Source organism: Rhopilema esculentum, unplaced genomic scaffold (assembly GCF_057945365.1).
Source record: "Rhopilema esculentum isolate cy_ngs unplaced genomic scaffold, ASM5794536v1 HiC_scaffold_25, whole genome shotgun sequence".
In the NCBI taxonomy this organism is placed as follows: domain Eukaryota; kingdom Metazoa; phylum Cnidaria; class Scyphozoa; order Rhizostomeae; family Rhizostomatidae; genus Rhopilema; species Rhopilema esculentum.
The window spans coordinates 82,624-96,011 of NW_028300836.1; the positions used below are offsets into that span (position 1 = coordinate 82,624).

At 36.5% G+C, this 13,388-nt stretch overlaps 2 protein-coding genes across 2 annotated transcripts; both read right to left on the bottom strand.

Moving 5' to 3' along the window:
- LOC148957458 (uncharacterized) lies at positions 1-4,177 on the bottom strand. Its single transcript, XM_089115322.1, has one exon. The coding sequence runs from the start codon at positions 4,089-4,091 to the stop codon at positions 462-464; it is 3,630 nt and encodes a 1,209-aa protein (XP_088971448.1). The 5' UTR covers positions 4,092-4,177; the 3' UTR covers positions 1-461.
- LOC135693276 (uncharacterized) lies at positions 4,086-7,080 on the bottom strand. Its single transcript, XM_089115323.1, has one exon. It carries the CDS (start codon positions 5,021-5,023, stop codon positions 4,205-4,207), a length of 819 nt encoding a protein of 272 aa, XP_088971449.1. The 5' UTR covers positions 5,024-7,080; the 3' UTR covers positions 4,086-4,204.
- Positions 7,081-13,388: the final 6,308 nt, after the last annotated feature.

The window sequence follows — 13,388 nt, forward strand, 5'->3', positions numbered from 1 at the left end:
AATTCAAATTCATTGGCATTCAGCAACTAATTACAGGGTACTTAAATTAATTATTATAGTAGTTAATACAGAATATATGACATCTATTTTAGCTAATAACAAATAAGTTGCCTAGGACGCTGGGAGGAACCGAAACGGTTTTCGAGCCTAGCGCCCTAAGTTGGTAATAGTTAATCATGCAGTATAACAGTAACAATGGAACAAGTAAAAGTTAATTACAAGTAGAAACTAATTACTAATAATTTTGATTTGAATTTAACATATAACAGAAGAAGAATAGAAACATATTAAGATTAAGATACAGATATTAAGAAAAAAAGAACAAAATACAAAGGGGCAAGAGGAGAGAACAAGGATATAAACGAAGGGGGGGGGGGGTGACACGAGAGTTCTGTTCGTTTTCAGTTTAGAAATCGAAGAATGAGATATTCGGGTTGGTTTAAAGTAAGTGCATTTGGGTTTTATAAATATTTTTGCAGAAGCCAATTTCGGAGATGTTTTTGGAAGAGTCTTTTGACTGGTTTAGAGCGAATATTAAGTGGGATTTCGTTCCAGATTTTAACTCCATTGAACGTAATGAATCTCTTTTTAAGGTTAGTTCTTGCTTTGGGGATAGCAAAATTTTGTTTTGCAGCTTGCCGTGTATCATAGCTATGTCTTGATGTTGTTTTTTGGAAGAGCTGACAAAGAAAATCCATTTGCGTGCCTGTGTTTACGTCATACATAAACTTTGCACATTGCAGGGTGTAACTATCATTGAGGTTTAATATATCAAATTTATGGTAAATTGGTTTGGAGCTTGCTGTGTTTTTAGCAAAGTTCATTATTCGTAGAGCTTTGTTTAGAGTTCGGCCCATAGGTTTTAGGGAGGACAGATTTGCACTCCCCCAGTTAATTAAAGCATAGTTGACGCGAGGCTCGATAAAAGAAAAGTATAAGTTCCTTAAGATTTGTGGAGGAACATAATGCCTAGCCTTAGCTAGTATTCCAATGCCTTTAGAAATTTTTAGATTTACCTGTTGAATGTGTTGTTTCCAGCTAATGTCCTTATCTAAGAGTACACCAAGGTATTTTATACAATCCTTTTGAGCAATTGATTTGTTATTAATTGCTAATTTTATTTCATTTGTTTTATTTTTTATCGAGGGAGAGATTATGAGGAAGTTTGATTTATCAACATTTAAGGTCAGTTTATTGGCTACTAACCAGTCTGAAACTTTGCTGAGCTCATCGTTTACGATGAATTCTAATTGACTTAGATTCTTATGCGAGAAGAAGATACTAGTATCATCAGCAAAGAGGTGAAATTTTAGGATGTTTGACGAAAACGGCATATCGTTAATATATAGAAGAAAAAGCAAGGGCCCAAGGACACTGCCTTGTGGGACTCCAAATTTTATATTGCAGGATTCTGATAGAGTGCCATTTATGCATACTTTTTGTGATCGGTTTGTTAGGTAAGATTTAAACCAATTTAGGGTTATGCCTCTTACTCCATAATATTCAAGCTTGTAGATTAGTATATTGTGGTCAACAGTATCAAAAGCTTTAGCAAAATCTAGAAAGATACAAGTTGAAAACTGTTTGTTTTCAACAGCATTTACTAACTGTGTACAGACGTCGAGTATGGCAAGAGAGGTTGATTTGTTTTTTTGGAATCCAAACTGGTGATTAAAAATTATTTTATGCATATCAAGGAACTTTATTAGTCTGGCATGCATTAATTTTTCAAATATTTTATTAAAAATAGGAAGTAGGGAGATAGGTCGGTAGTTTGTAACTTCAAGTTGAGACTTTCCCTTGTAAACGGGCACTACTTTAGCATATTTCAGCATAGTAGGATAGACTCCCGAGCTAAAGGATTCATTGATTAGATCTGTCAATGGTTCTTTTAAAGAATTGCCAATACATTTGATAAGTTTTACGGGTACATCATAAGCATCTGGGGCTTTAGACTCATTTAGCCTTCCTAGTTCATCATGAACTTCAGAAGGATCAACTGGTGATAAAAAAAAGCTAGCAGCATTTGGCTGTGTTAGATAATCTTTATAGTGACTATTTGCCGGACTTAGTTTATTTACAAGATTTTGGGCGATATTAGTAAAGAAATTGTTGAAAGCATTTGCTACACTTTTACGATCCGATAACAAGCTACCTGCAATATTCAATTGGAAGCTGCGTGAATTTTTTGCTTTATTTTTATGAAGAAGGTCGTTGATGCCTTGCCAAATTTTTTTAGAATTATTTTTATAAGTTTCAAAATAGGACAAGTGATACAGTTTTTTGCTCAGTCTTATGACGTGATTTAGCTTGTTTTTGTAAATTTTATAACGTTGGAACCAGAAATTGTCTTTAGTTTTAATAAACTTTTTATAGAGTGAATTTTTAGTTGAAATAGACTTTAAGATACCGTTGGAAATCCAGGGTTTAAGCTGTTGTTTACGTTGTCGTCTGGTTCTTTGTCTCAGTGGGGCGTGTTTATTAATAATAGTTAACAGCTGAGATTGAAACAAGTTATATTTTGTATCTAGGTCATTTGAGTTTACAAGACTAGAATTAAAATCTATTTTATTGATATCATCTATGTAATTTTTATTAACAAAGTTTCGATAATCTCGCGACATTGATATGTCTTTGGTGTTATTTTTACTTTTTCCATCATGAATTACGAAATTGGGTAGATGATCTGAAACCTTATCGATAAGATTTCCACTAACTGCGTTCAGTTGAAGAGAATTGATGAATATATTATCAATTAAACTAGGAGTAGAAGTATCATTTATTCTCGTTGGTTGGATAATTAATGGTTTTAGAAAGTTTGCAAGCATTAAGTTAAGAAAGGAATCAGCACATGGTATTTTATCAAATTTTAGAAGATTAAGGTTGAAATCTCCGCTTAGTATGGCTAATTTGTTTTCTCGGCCTATTTTGTTAAGAACAGTTTCAAGGTATTTTAGAAAACCTGAAGAATCTTTGCAGGGATGCTTGTATGCAACACCGATCAAGGTATTTTTTCCCTTAGGGTTATTAATCTCAATCCAGAGTGATTCGAATTCGCAATTTTTATCTTTTGAAGCTTTTGAAAGATCGTCACGTCGAAGAAAAGATAGGTGGTCAGCTAGAAAAAGGCCACAGCCACCCTTAAGGCTATTGCCTGTTAGTCCTTGATAGTCATGGTAGCCTTCTAACCTGAGCTGACTTATACAGGCATTGTTTTGCTTGGTGTGCCAAGTTTCAGTAAGTGCTAGAATATCAAATCTATAGTCAAGGTTACAGAGCAGAGTTTGTAGGTTTCCAAGATTTTTCCGGACGGAGGAGATGTTTGTGTGTAGAATACCCGAGGTATTATTTTTATTTAGGTTTAGCTTTTGAGTAAGTTTATGGAATTCATGGTTATCATAGTAGTTAAAATTAGTGCTGTCATCTAGATTGGTATCAACATCATTTTTGAATAGCATTTCGTGTTCTTTAAAAGCTAGTTTACAAGTTTTAAGGCTATCAAGGTGACTATAGTTTACTAGGGAGATACCCGAGGATTGACATTTACATGAGAAATTGGAGTTGAAAGAAAGAGTAGACAGTTCATCGTTGTCGATCTGCGAGAAAGGAAGTGAAGATAATAGACTAGAGATGCAGTGTGGACATTGCCAAGATGTTAAATGAGAATCAACTTCATTTATACAGAAAGTGTTTAACTTGGCACATTTTTTGTGAATGAGATGAAGGCATTGACCACAGGGAATGGAATTTATGGCAGAGCGGATAGACTTCTTACAGACCGAACAAGTTTTGTCATATCCTGTTGATGCAGATGTGATAAGATTGAATTTGGAGACGGATTTAGCACTTGCAGTAAAATTAAGCTCCCTATTGAGTTTGGCGTCATCAAGGTTTTGAAAAGGAAACACGGTGTTGCGGCATGGGCGGCAAGACCAAGTACTAACTTCGTCGTTTGCGAGAATCTTAAAATCCTTTTTTTTTAAACCTGAACATTTTAAATGAAACCAGAAATCACAGAAATCACAACAAATTGAGTTGTGATTATCGCAGACTATTTTGTTACACCTAGGGCAGAGTCTGTTTTCACTCATTTTTATTTTTAGGGGTTGTTTGTAGGTATTTGAAAGTTACATAAATTAGATATAAAATTAATAAAAACTGTTTTTGAATAATGGCTGAACAGAAGAAAAGGAAAAAAAGTATCTCACTCTATTTTATCCAGGTCCGCAATGAAATTTACCTTAAGGGCTGGGGCCTTTTCATCTTTTCGTAAGAATATTGAGCCATTTCGTGTCCAGATGAATTTAATGTTCATTTCTTGTTTTTTGATCTTCGTTAGGCGCAGTAGGTTTTTGAGACGGCTGGTCAGGCTTTCGTTGATGAAGATTTTTCCTTTGTTTGGGTTATTAGGGTCGGGCTGCAAATCGTAGCCGAGATCTGTGGTGCGAAGTTTCTTAGCTTTGGTTTTTGACTCTTTTGACATGAATTGCTCCTTCTTTTTCCTCGATTTGAATTTGACGATTATAGGGGCATCAGGCCTGCGTGAAATGCGATGGCATGCTTCGATGTCGTCTTCCTTTAGTGGGATATCAATTTTTTCTGCTATGTTAAGGACTATTACTTCACAATTTTCCTTATCATCGCGCGGAATACCACCAAACTCGAGCATTTCTCTCCTACCATACTGCTCAAGGTCATCAATTGTTTTAGCACGTTGATCGTCTTTCTTCTCTAGCTTTATGATACGAGAGGCCAAACTTTCGTTTTCCTTCTTCAGTTCAATGTTCTCACGCATAAGATTCCCAACTTGTGTCCGAAAAGTTTCGTATTGGTCGGCTTGAAATTGTTGAGAGTTTTCAATGTCAACCAGTTTTTTTTCAATGTTTGTTAGACGAGAGCCAAGAGTATTTTCTATTTCTGTTTTTACTGTGTCTTGGATTCCAGCAATTGTTTTACCAAGGCGATTTTCCACAGCACTCAAGCTTTGTAAAATGAAGTCTTTGATTTCTTTATTCATCTCCATTTTTATAAATATTATTTAAACTCTGTGTCATTTTAAAACATAAAATTAAAAGAAAAAAAACATAAAAAGAGTTCACCAAATTAGTTATTTGACAGCGTGAAGTATTTCAAGTTCTTTCATGTTACCGCCAAATAAAACACGTCCGCTCACTAGCGCGAACATCAGCTTTTTCCAAGTCGAGTTCAAACGAAAAATAAAATTATGGGATGGAGATACTTCTTGCCAACGTTAAAGAAATTGTTAATAATAAATAATAATAATAATAATAATCGTTGCTAATGGCTTACGTGAAACACAAATGAAGATGAAACAAAATAAAGGAAATGCCAAGGATTTGAGTTAGACTAATTTAAAGCAAAGATGCGTGTTTACGGAGCTGAAATTTGAAGAAATGTAAAGCAGACAAAATTATCGAACCAGTCAGCAAAAATAGATTGAATTGGGAGTGAACAGGGCTTCTTAAAAACAATAACCAAACTGAGATAATAAAAAACCAATTATGATTTTTTTGCTCATCTCTCCCATGATTATAGAGAAATGTGGGCCTGAATTTTTAGACTCGCATTTTCTTAGACACTAGCGCCATTTTCCTTAGAAGTCAAGATCCTTATTTCTGGATCAACCCCAATAAATTTCTCGTTTTCACTTCCAAAGGATCCGATGTTGATTGTAGCTTCTGCTTTCCTTCCAAAAACGAGTTTTCATTTCCTTCCAAAGTTTATCTTGAAAGACTTGTCGAAAGACCTTTTTTGGATAGATGTTTGCTAATTAATTTCCTCAGTGCACTATTTCTTATCTGGTATAGCAAATCGGCAAATTAACACGTTTTTAGTAGACTTAGATGGCTTGATTATCGTTCAAAGCAAAAAGTAAGGTTGAAATTTGTTTAATTTCATAAAACCTTATTAAAGGTGATTAGAATTGTCTCAAACTTTATCCAAGGGAGGGACACCCAGTGTAAAACCACTTAAAAGAGGGTTTAACAAACGTGAATTCGTTTTGTGCAGAAACACTGAAAAATACGACAACGGCGATAAGTTCAAAATTATTTTTATACGGCAATGATTCGGCTATCGAATAAAAAAAAAGAGTTCGACCAAGCTAACGACAAGACTCTCTCTAATAAATGCAATCATCCCTTTATAACGTAACAGAAACTTAAAATAAAAATTCCGCATGCTATTTTCACGTGTTGTTGTCCGCATTGGAACCCTGTGTCATAACACCAGACAGGCAACTTTTAGATTTCCCAATAGATTTTATGGGGCTCTATGGGGAAATCAACTAGAGTTCCTTAGTGAATCGGGCACGTTTTGAGGCTCCCTAGTGAATCTGTTTCAATCGTCGAAAAGCAAAGTGACAATTTGTTTAATTTCGTAAAAAAACCTGTTAAGGGTGATTTGCATTGTCTTAACTCTTAAAGGCATTTGACATGCATAAGTACAGCGAATCCAAAAATAACTCGATCAGAGCACGCTCATTTGAAAGAAATTTGAAACTACTCACGTGAAATCACTCTAGGGTTTCGCCGATTTGCAGAAAAGCGGAAACTGTTCACATGCTTTTCTCTTTGCGCAATTTGATTGGTCAACCGCTAAGGGGCAAGTGGCTGTAAGCCATTTTTACCTATGTCGAATCCCTTTAACCTTGCATATTGTTGTCTGCATCATCGCTACTTTATTTTACCGCGTTTGGTTACAGATCAGTGCTTTTGGTACTCTTTTGGTGGACTGAGATCAAGGGAGGGATAATACCAAAGCTTGCGGTTTTAGATTTTCTGGTCGATTTTATGGGATTCTTTGGGGGAAATTATAGCACGGCGAATATTGCGGGAACATGTTCAATCTCATCGCAAGTGGCCTTTTTAGAAACTTCATCTAGACTTTTTAGAAACTTCACGTATATCAATCTAAACTTGACACTTTATTCAATTATTTTACATATTGTCACACACCGAGACTTAAGTTATCCTAACAGTAGTCCTTAAAGACTAAAGGTATAACCAAGATAGCACAAACACAGAAAGTTCACGTACTTCTTTGAGCCACTTCAACTCATCCTCCTATTCAAACTTTACATGCTGTATATATACTTTGAAGCAAGAGGATCTATATTTAGAAAATAATGGTAATATCTTTATTTCCATAATAAGTATCTTAAAAAAACGAGATTGATTCTATCATGTATATTTGGCAGCATGAAGTGAGGAAATAAACTTTTCTTATTGATAATTAAAGAGAAAGCAAGAACGAAGATATTTTAGTCAATTTTAGGCCGATAGGAAAGGTGTTTCATCAAGAAAAAAACGTAAAAGAAAAACTTTCAGTTTGTAGTTTAATTTTGAAAATATGACTATTTACATAGCTCAAAAATTTGATCCGCAAGCAAGCTGGAGTTTTTAAAGCTAAGTGTAAATGGTGGCATATTTTCTCTACCACGTTCAACAAGACTCTTACAACCATCGTCACCATTCAGTGACGTCAAGGGATGGGGTAGGTGGCAGAGGCAAGGACTGCAAGATCTCCAAAATGGCCACCATTCACACCCGGTATTCTTCGCATCGATTTAATTAGCGAGCAAAGACATCTGTTTAAAAGTAAACAAAGAGCTTTTTATAGGTTGGACCCATAAAATACCGAATACAGTTCAGTTATCACTCTTAAGCTGCAGCACGGAGAGACATCAATTGGCCATTCACAGAATTTCACTCAACCAAGACAAAACTCTGGGATTTAAAGTAATACCAGCTACAAATAAGATGCATTTTTTGTAAATCTAAATGTGTTCCTTGGATACACGCAGCTGCAAGTGACGGACAAGCAATGGTGATAGAATGGAGCACTGTCGTGCAAAAGTTACTTCAGACATAAGATTGAATGAATCAGCCACGTTACCCATTGTTGTTGCTTCCCTAATACTCATGCTAAGTACTTTGCTACTTGTTGCATTTGTCAAGACAAAACAAGCAAATAAAAACACATCAAACTTTCTTATCGTGTTTCTAAGCTCAACGCATTTTGTCTATGGATTTTTATTGTCTCTTTTTCGTTCTTAACAGATTTTTAGACACAAACTCAGCGAAGTACATCCAACAAGCCAGTTCTATCAGCTATGGCTTTTTATCATATCTTTCTGCCAGTATCATCGTTATTATGGCTGCAGACCGGTACGTCAACATGAACCCGAACATTGAACGGCCGTCACGTTTCGTCAAGATTTTCAAGCCACCCAGGCTTTACTTTTTATTAGCAGTTGTAACTGCATTTTTTCTGCTCTACACTGCATCGTTCGAGCTGATGAGTCATCGTCAAACATTGTTGGCAATATATATGTTAACTTGCGCTATATTCAGTGCCCTTGTCATTATTTCGGTAACATTTTTCTATCTACGCAGTTACCTCCGCATCAAGAAGTTTGCTGAAAACAGCCCGGTTTATGCTAACCAGGACGGCACTGTTGCTAGGCCCAAGTACGTGAAACGCTTGCACAAGACAGTCATGCTTCTCCTCTGTTCTCTGTACATTTCATTTTTTCCTGTGTTGATATATATGTCTGCTTCAAGCATTTACATGCTAGCTGACTTGAATTTATACTCGCAAATGTTTTGTATCGGCAATTATGTTACCAATATTTTGTTAATCCTTGATCGCATTTCCGGACCCATCATCATTTTGAGTTGCAACAGCAAAGCAAGATATTGGATCAGAAAAAGGATCTTGTGTTCAAAGTTTGAGATCACATAGATGCAACTCCTGAACGCGGAGGCTGAATGCAAGGCGCACGTGTGTTGGCAGTCATGAGAAGTGAGGTCAACTGAAAAAAAGAAATTGGCCTTGAAGACACACGGTGTCGTACACAAAACTGGATCACTCTCAGCTCGCCCTTAGAGAGGTTACCAATAATCTCGAAGAACAAACCATTAAATTTCTATTTCCATGCAGTTTGAAGTTCAAAATCGGTGAAAGCGATTGAGTTTGGAAAGAGTTTTCTTTTGCACTTGCCAGATGCAGATCTACTTAGAACAGATCAAATGGACTAGACTTCCATTGTTATAATGATTACTGATTAGGAAGAACAGCATTTGCTTGAAAAAGTGACGCAAAAACTGACTGTTGCACCAAGTTGTCACAAATGAATGACTTTGGCAGCATTTTGCCATAAATAAATCAATATTTCCTTAAATGAACATCTGAATGTGATGAGCATTTCCTTGATTGTCCAATACCCTCAAATGCTGTTGCTTCTTTTTAGCTGCAGCAGGTCAAGGGATTTTCAAAATTCCATTTAAGGAAGACCCTCCTCTGCTTCTCCTTTCCTATCTTCTATTCATGCACTCAAAATTTTGTGGCACTGGTACCTTAGGTCTATATGATGATAAGCAATAAACACTTCTAAAATCAATAGGAAACCTTTGTAATACTTTCTATTTTCTTATTCTTTTGCTCTGATGAAGCCCCGTATGCCGGGGCGAAATATTAATAACAATAATGGAAACATTTCATTTTCAATTCAACTTAAACTACAATTACAAATCTCACTATTACAAGGTAATTTGCAATTGGCTAGCCTGGTTTTACAAGAAAAAACTATAACAATCGTAAGGTAAAAGGAAAAACTGAGAAAAAAAAAATAAAACAACCAAAGTTAAAAAGGATGTAATTTCGAATTTTTCTATGGCTTATTTTTGCAACAAAATATGTAGTACGTAGTGCGGATGGCAATGTTCAAAAGTTTAGAGATGAGATACCGTTTTTGTTGTTGATCGATGGAGAGAAAGTCACACATTTTGAAGAAGGAGATGCAGGAATTGCTAAAGATGCCAAGAGAAATAAAGCTCATAGAAAGATTCACAAAAGAGACACATTTGAACTTCCGCTATAAGTCAGATAGGAGAGAAGCATACTTACTGTCTTTTCTTGTTGCATTTGTGACAAGATTGGATTCAAAACCAACGGTAAGCTTTAAGATGTATAGGTAATTGTTGTTAGTCTTCAAGAGAAGATCCGGACGAAGGTTTTATCCAGTTATGATTGATGGTGAAAGATAGGCAGGTATATCAGCATAGATGGTAGATTCATTGACAGCTTTAAGAGACGTAGCTAGAAAGTTTAAGATAGAGTTATGACGCCAGGTGTATCGGTCTTGTTCCAGGTATGTTTTACAGCAAGCAACAACGTGAAGGAGGGTTTCTGGCAGAAAACAGAAAGAACAGTCAGAAGTCTGGCTCAAGTTCCACTTTTTCAAGTTTTTCTGTGTAGCAAGGGTACTGTTTAGGTACCTTATGGTGAAATTGAAAATATTCTGAGGCATGCTACTTTGCACCTTGGACCAAAGTCTGTTAATTTGTGGAAGATCCTGGTTAAAAAGATGTGATAATAAAAATCTTTGGGAAGTTTTGCAGACGATCTTTAAGTTCTTGCTGGACAGCCTTTAATGCTTCTTTCGTGTTCCTATATATATCATATTGTATATTTGTGGTACTGCTGGTATTTTTCCATAAAAAACGAATGTTATCGTTTGGTGAAGATTTCAATGCGTTGTGTAAAATAGTTTGACTGTAGGAATTTGGCTGATGGTAAAGTTAGGCTGAGTCCAAACTAGTTTTTAGAATAAATAATGCTACTCAAGGTAGCACTTATTGGGAGGTCGAGCCACTGGCGGATGTATTTGGATACGAGGCTGTCAAGATTCTCGACAACCCACGTCTTTGAAAGATCTGCTACAGTAAGGTTCCAAGAGATTTTAGAAAGAACAAAGTTGTGATAAAGAAGCAGCTTATTTTTTCATGAAGAGGCTGGGAATCGTTTTGTTTGAGCATGTTTGGACAGTGATGATAAAAGATCAGATTTATGTTCTTGGTTTGTCATTTCAAAGTCAAAATGACGACCGAGGTACTTAAAAGAATTTCCATTCGAGACAGGTGGGATAGATTCGTTGTTTATGAAAAGCTTAGGTTGATACTGAAGAGAACGTGTGGAAAATTTCTTTATTCCAAAAGTGATGCATTTATCGACACGTATGATCATGTTAGCCCATTGGCACCAGCGAGTGAAACAGTTCAGTAGAAGTTGGTTTTCTTTCTCATTGCTGGTGATAACGGCAGCATCGTCTGCGAATTGAAACCAATGGACTGGTTGAAACATACCGTCGTTCTGATCATGTGGGGAGAAACCTCACTGTTTGTATTTTTCGGCTTTTATGTACTGTTTGAATGTGTTGAAGCATAGATTAAATAGTAGAGGACTGAGGCAGTCGCCTTGAAGCACACCACGATGGACTGGAATAGCAGGAGTATTGTAATGGCTTGTGATGATAGAAGTTTTAAAATCGGTGTAAAGGCTAGAGATAAGAAGCTGTATGTTGTCAGGGATATGATGGTAAAACAGTATAGTGGGTATCAAATTATGATGTACTTCTACAAATGCATTTTTAAGATCGAGAAGAGTGACAACTAGTGAACGTTGCTTGATACGAGCTTTGTTTATGACCTGAGCCATCATGGCATTTTGCTCTAAGGTCCCTGAAATATTCGAGGTGAAGCCTTTTTGTATTTCGTGCTCAATGAGACCATTAATTTTAAGAAAATTGAATAGACTGTCACGCAGGCATGATGTGAAGATTTTCAAAGGCACTGGCTCAAGAGTGATTGGCCTGAAGTTTGCTGGATCGTCATTGCTACCCTTTTTGTGAATTAGGATAGTGCATGCCTTTTTCCACTCTAAAGGAACTTTTCCAGAGAGCCAGATATTATGAATGATATTTGTTATTAAAGAGCGCAAATATGGACATCGTTTAAAAACAACGATGGAAATTTTGTCACGGGGACATGTTCGTTAGTGCGGACAGTACCTATATTCAGTACTGATATTGGAATGGAATTTGGGATTAATAAGTGTGATGTTCTTATATTGAAGAGAGGGAAAATCACTAGAAGTGAAGGAATAGAACTCCCAAATGGTGATGAACTTAAGGAAGTAAGAGAGGAAGGCTACACAGACCTAGGTATAGTTGAGCTCGACAAAATTAAAGAACAGGAGATGAAGGGCAAGATAGTGAAGGAGTATAAACGAAGGTTAAGATTAATCCTGAAATCAAAACTTAATGGTAAAAACAAAGTAATAGCGATTAACACGTGGGCAGTGGCAATATTTAGGTACAGTGCTGGAATATTAGAGTGGAAAAGCAGCGAACTAAAAAAGATTGACAGAAAATCGAGAAAAACAATGACTATGTACGGAGCCTTTCACCCCAAAAGTGACGTTGACAGACTGTACATGAAGAGAAAAGAAGGGGGTAGAGGACTGAGCAATATCGAACTGGTAGTTAAGGGAGAAGAGAACAATATAGGTCAGTATGTTCTGAATTCCAGGGAGCAGTTGCTTAGAGGAGTTTGTTTTGAAGGGACAATTCGCACTGATAGTACCATGCCAGACAATGAGTTTGAAAAGAAAGTGGCCAATGACAGGGCATTTTTTAACATTGTAACTACTGGGCCACTGGCCCAGTGGGCCCCTCTTCCGGCCCAGTAAAAAAGCAAAATTTAGGGCTTTCGGTCCACTAGTTTGGGCCCTTTTCACAAATGTTTTTTTCAAAATGTAAAAAGTAAAAAATTAGTCTTTCACATTGTGCCACTTGTTGAGCACAGAAGGAAAGGCCCTTTGCATATCTATCCTCTTTCTGGGTTTTCTGTCGAGGCTCTATGTTGCTATGGTTGCTAGTTTATCTTTGGTGTTGTCATGGTCATTTTAGACTGTGTTCTAAAATCGAAATAGAAAGATCAAAAGTTTGTCAGCTAGAAATCCATGTTAGAAATGAAAAGAAAAGCAACAAAGAGTGGTCACGAGAAACGTTTGGAAAAAAAGAAGAATGAATTGAAAGAGGCTGCCACTGCAAGTGGCCAAACATCGCTACTCTCCTCGTTTGGATTTACCAAATCAAACACCAGCAGTCGGCCTAAGACTGCCAGTCCTATTGATGGCGATTCAACAAGCGATCAAAACTCATCAACTGCAGTACCCGTTGCTGAGGTGAGTACAGCTTCTGACTGTTTCATCGATTCAATGAAAGATGATAAAAACGTCAACGAATATTTTCTTAATACTCAGGAAAATTATGTCATTGACGATGTCGATAGTGATGATACTCATGCAGACATAGGCCATGGCCTTGGCCTTGCTGACGCCGAAACTTCGAAACCAGACAGTGCCTCGTCAAAAATCGATTCCACAGATGATCGTTGGTACAAAGGCAAAAAATTAGACTTGAATTGGCTGCTTTTAGCTGAATCTTTCCTGGAATTAAGTAGGGAAGAACAGAAAGGACAAAAAAAACGACGACGTCCCGTTGTCACTTGCTTACTTTGCAG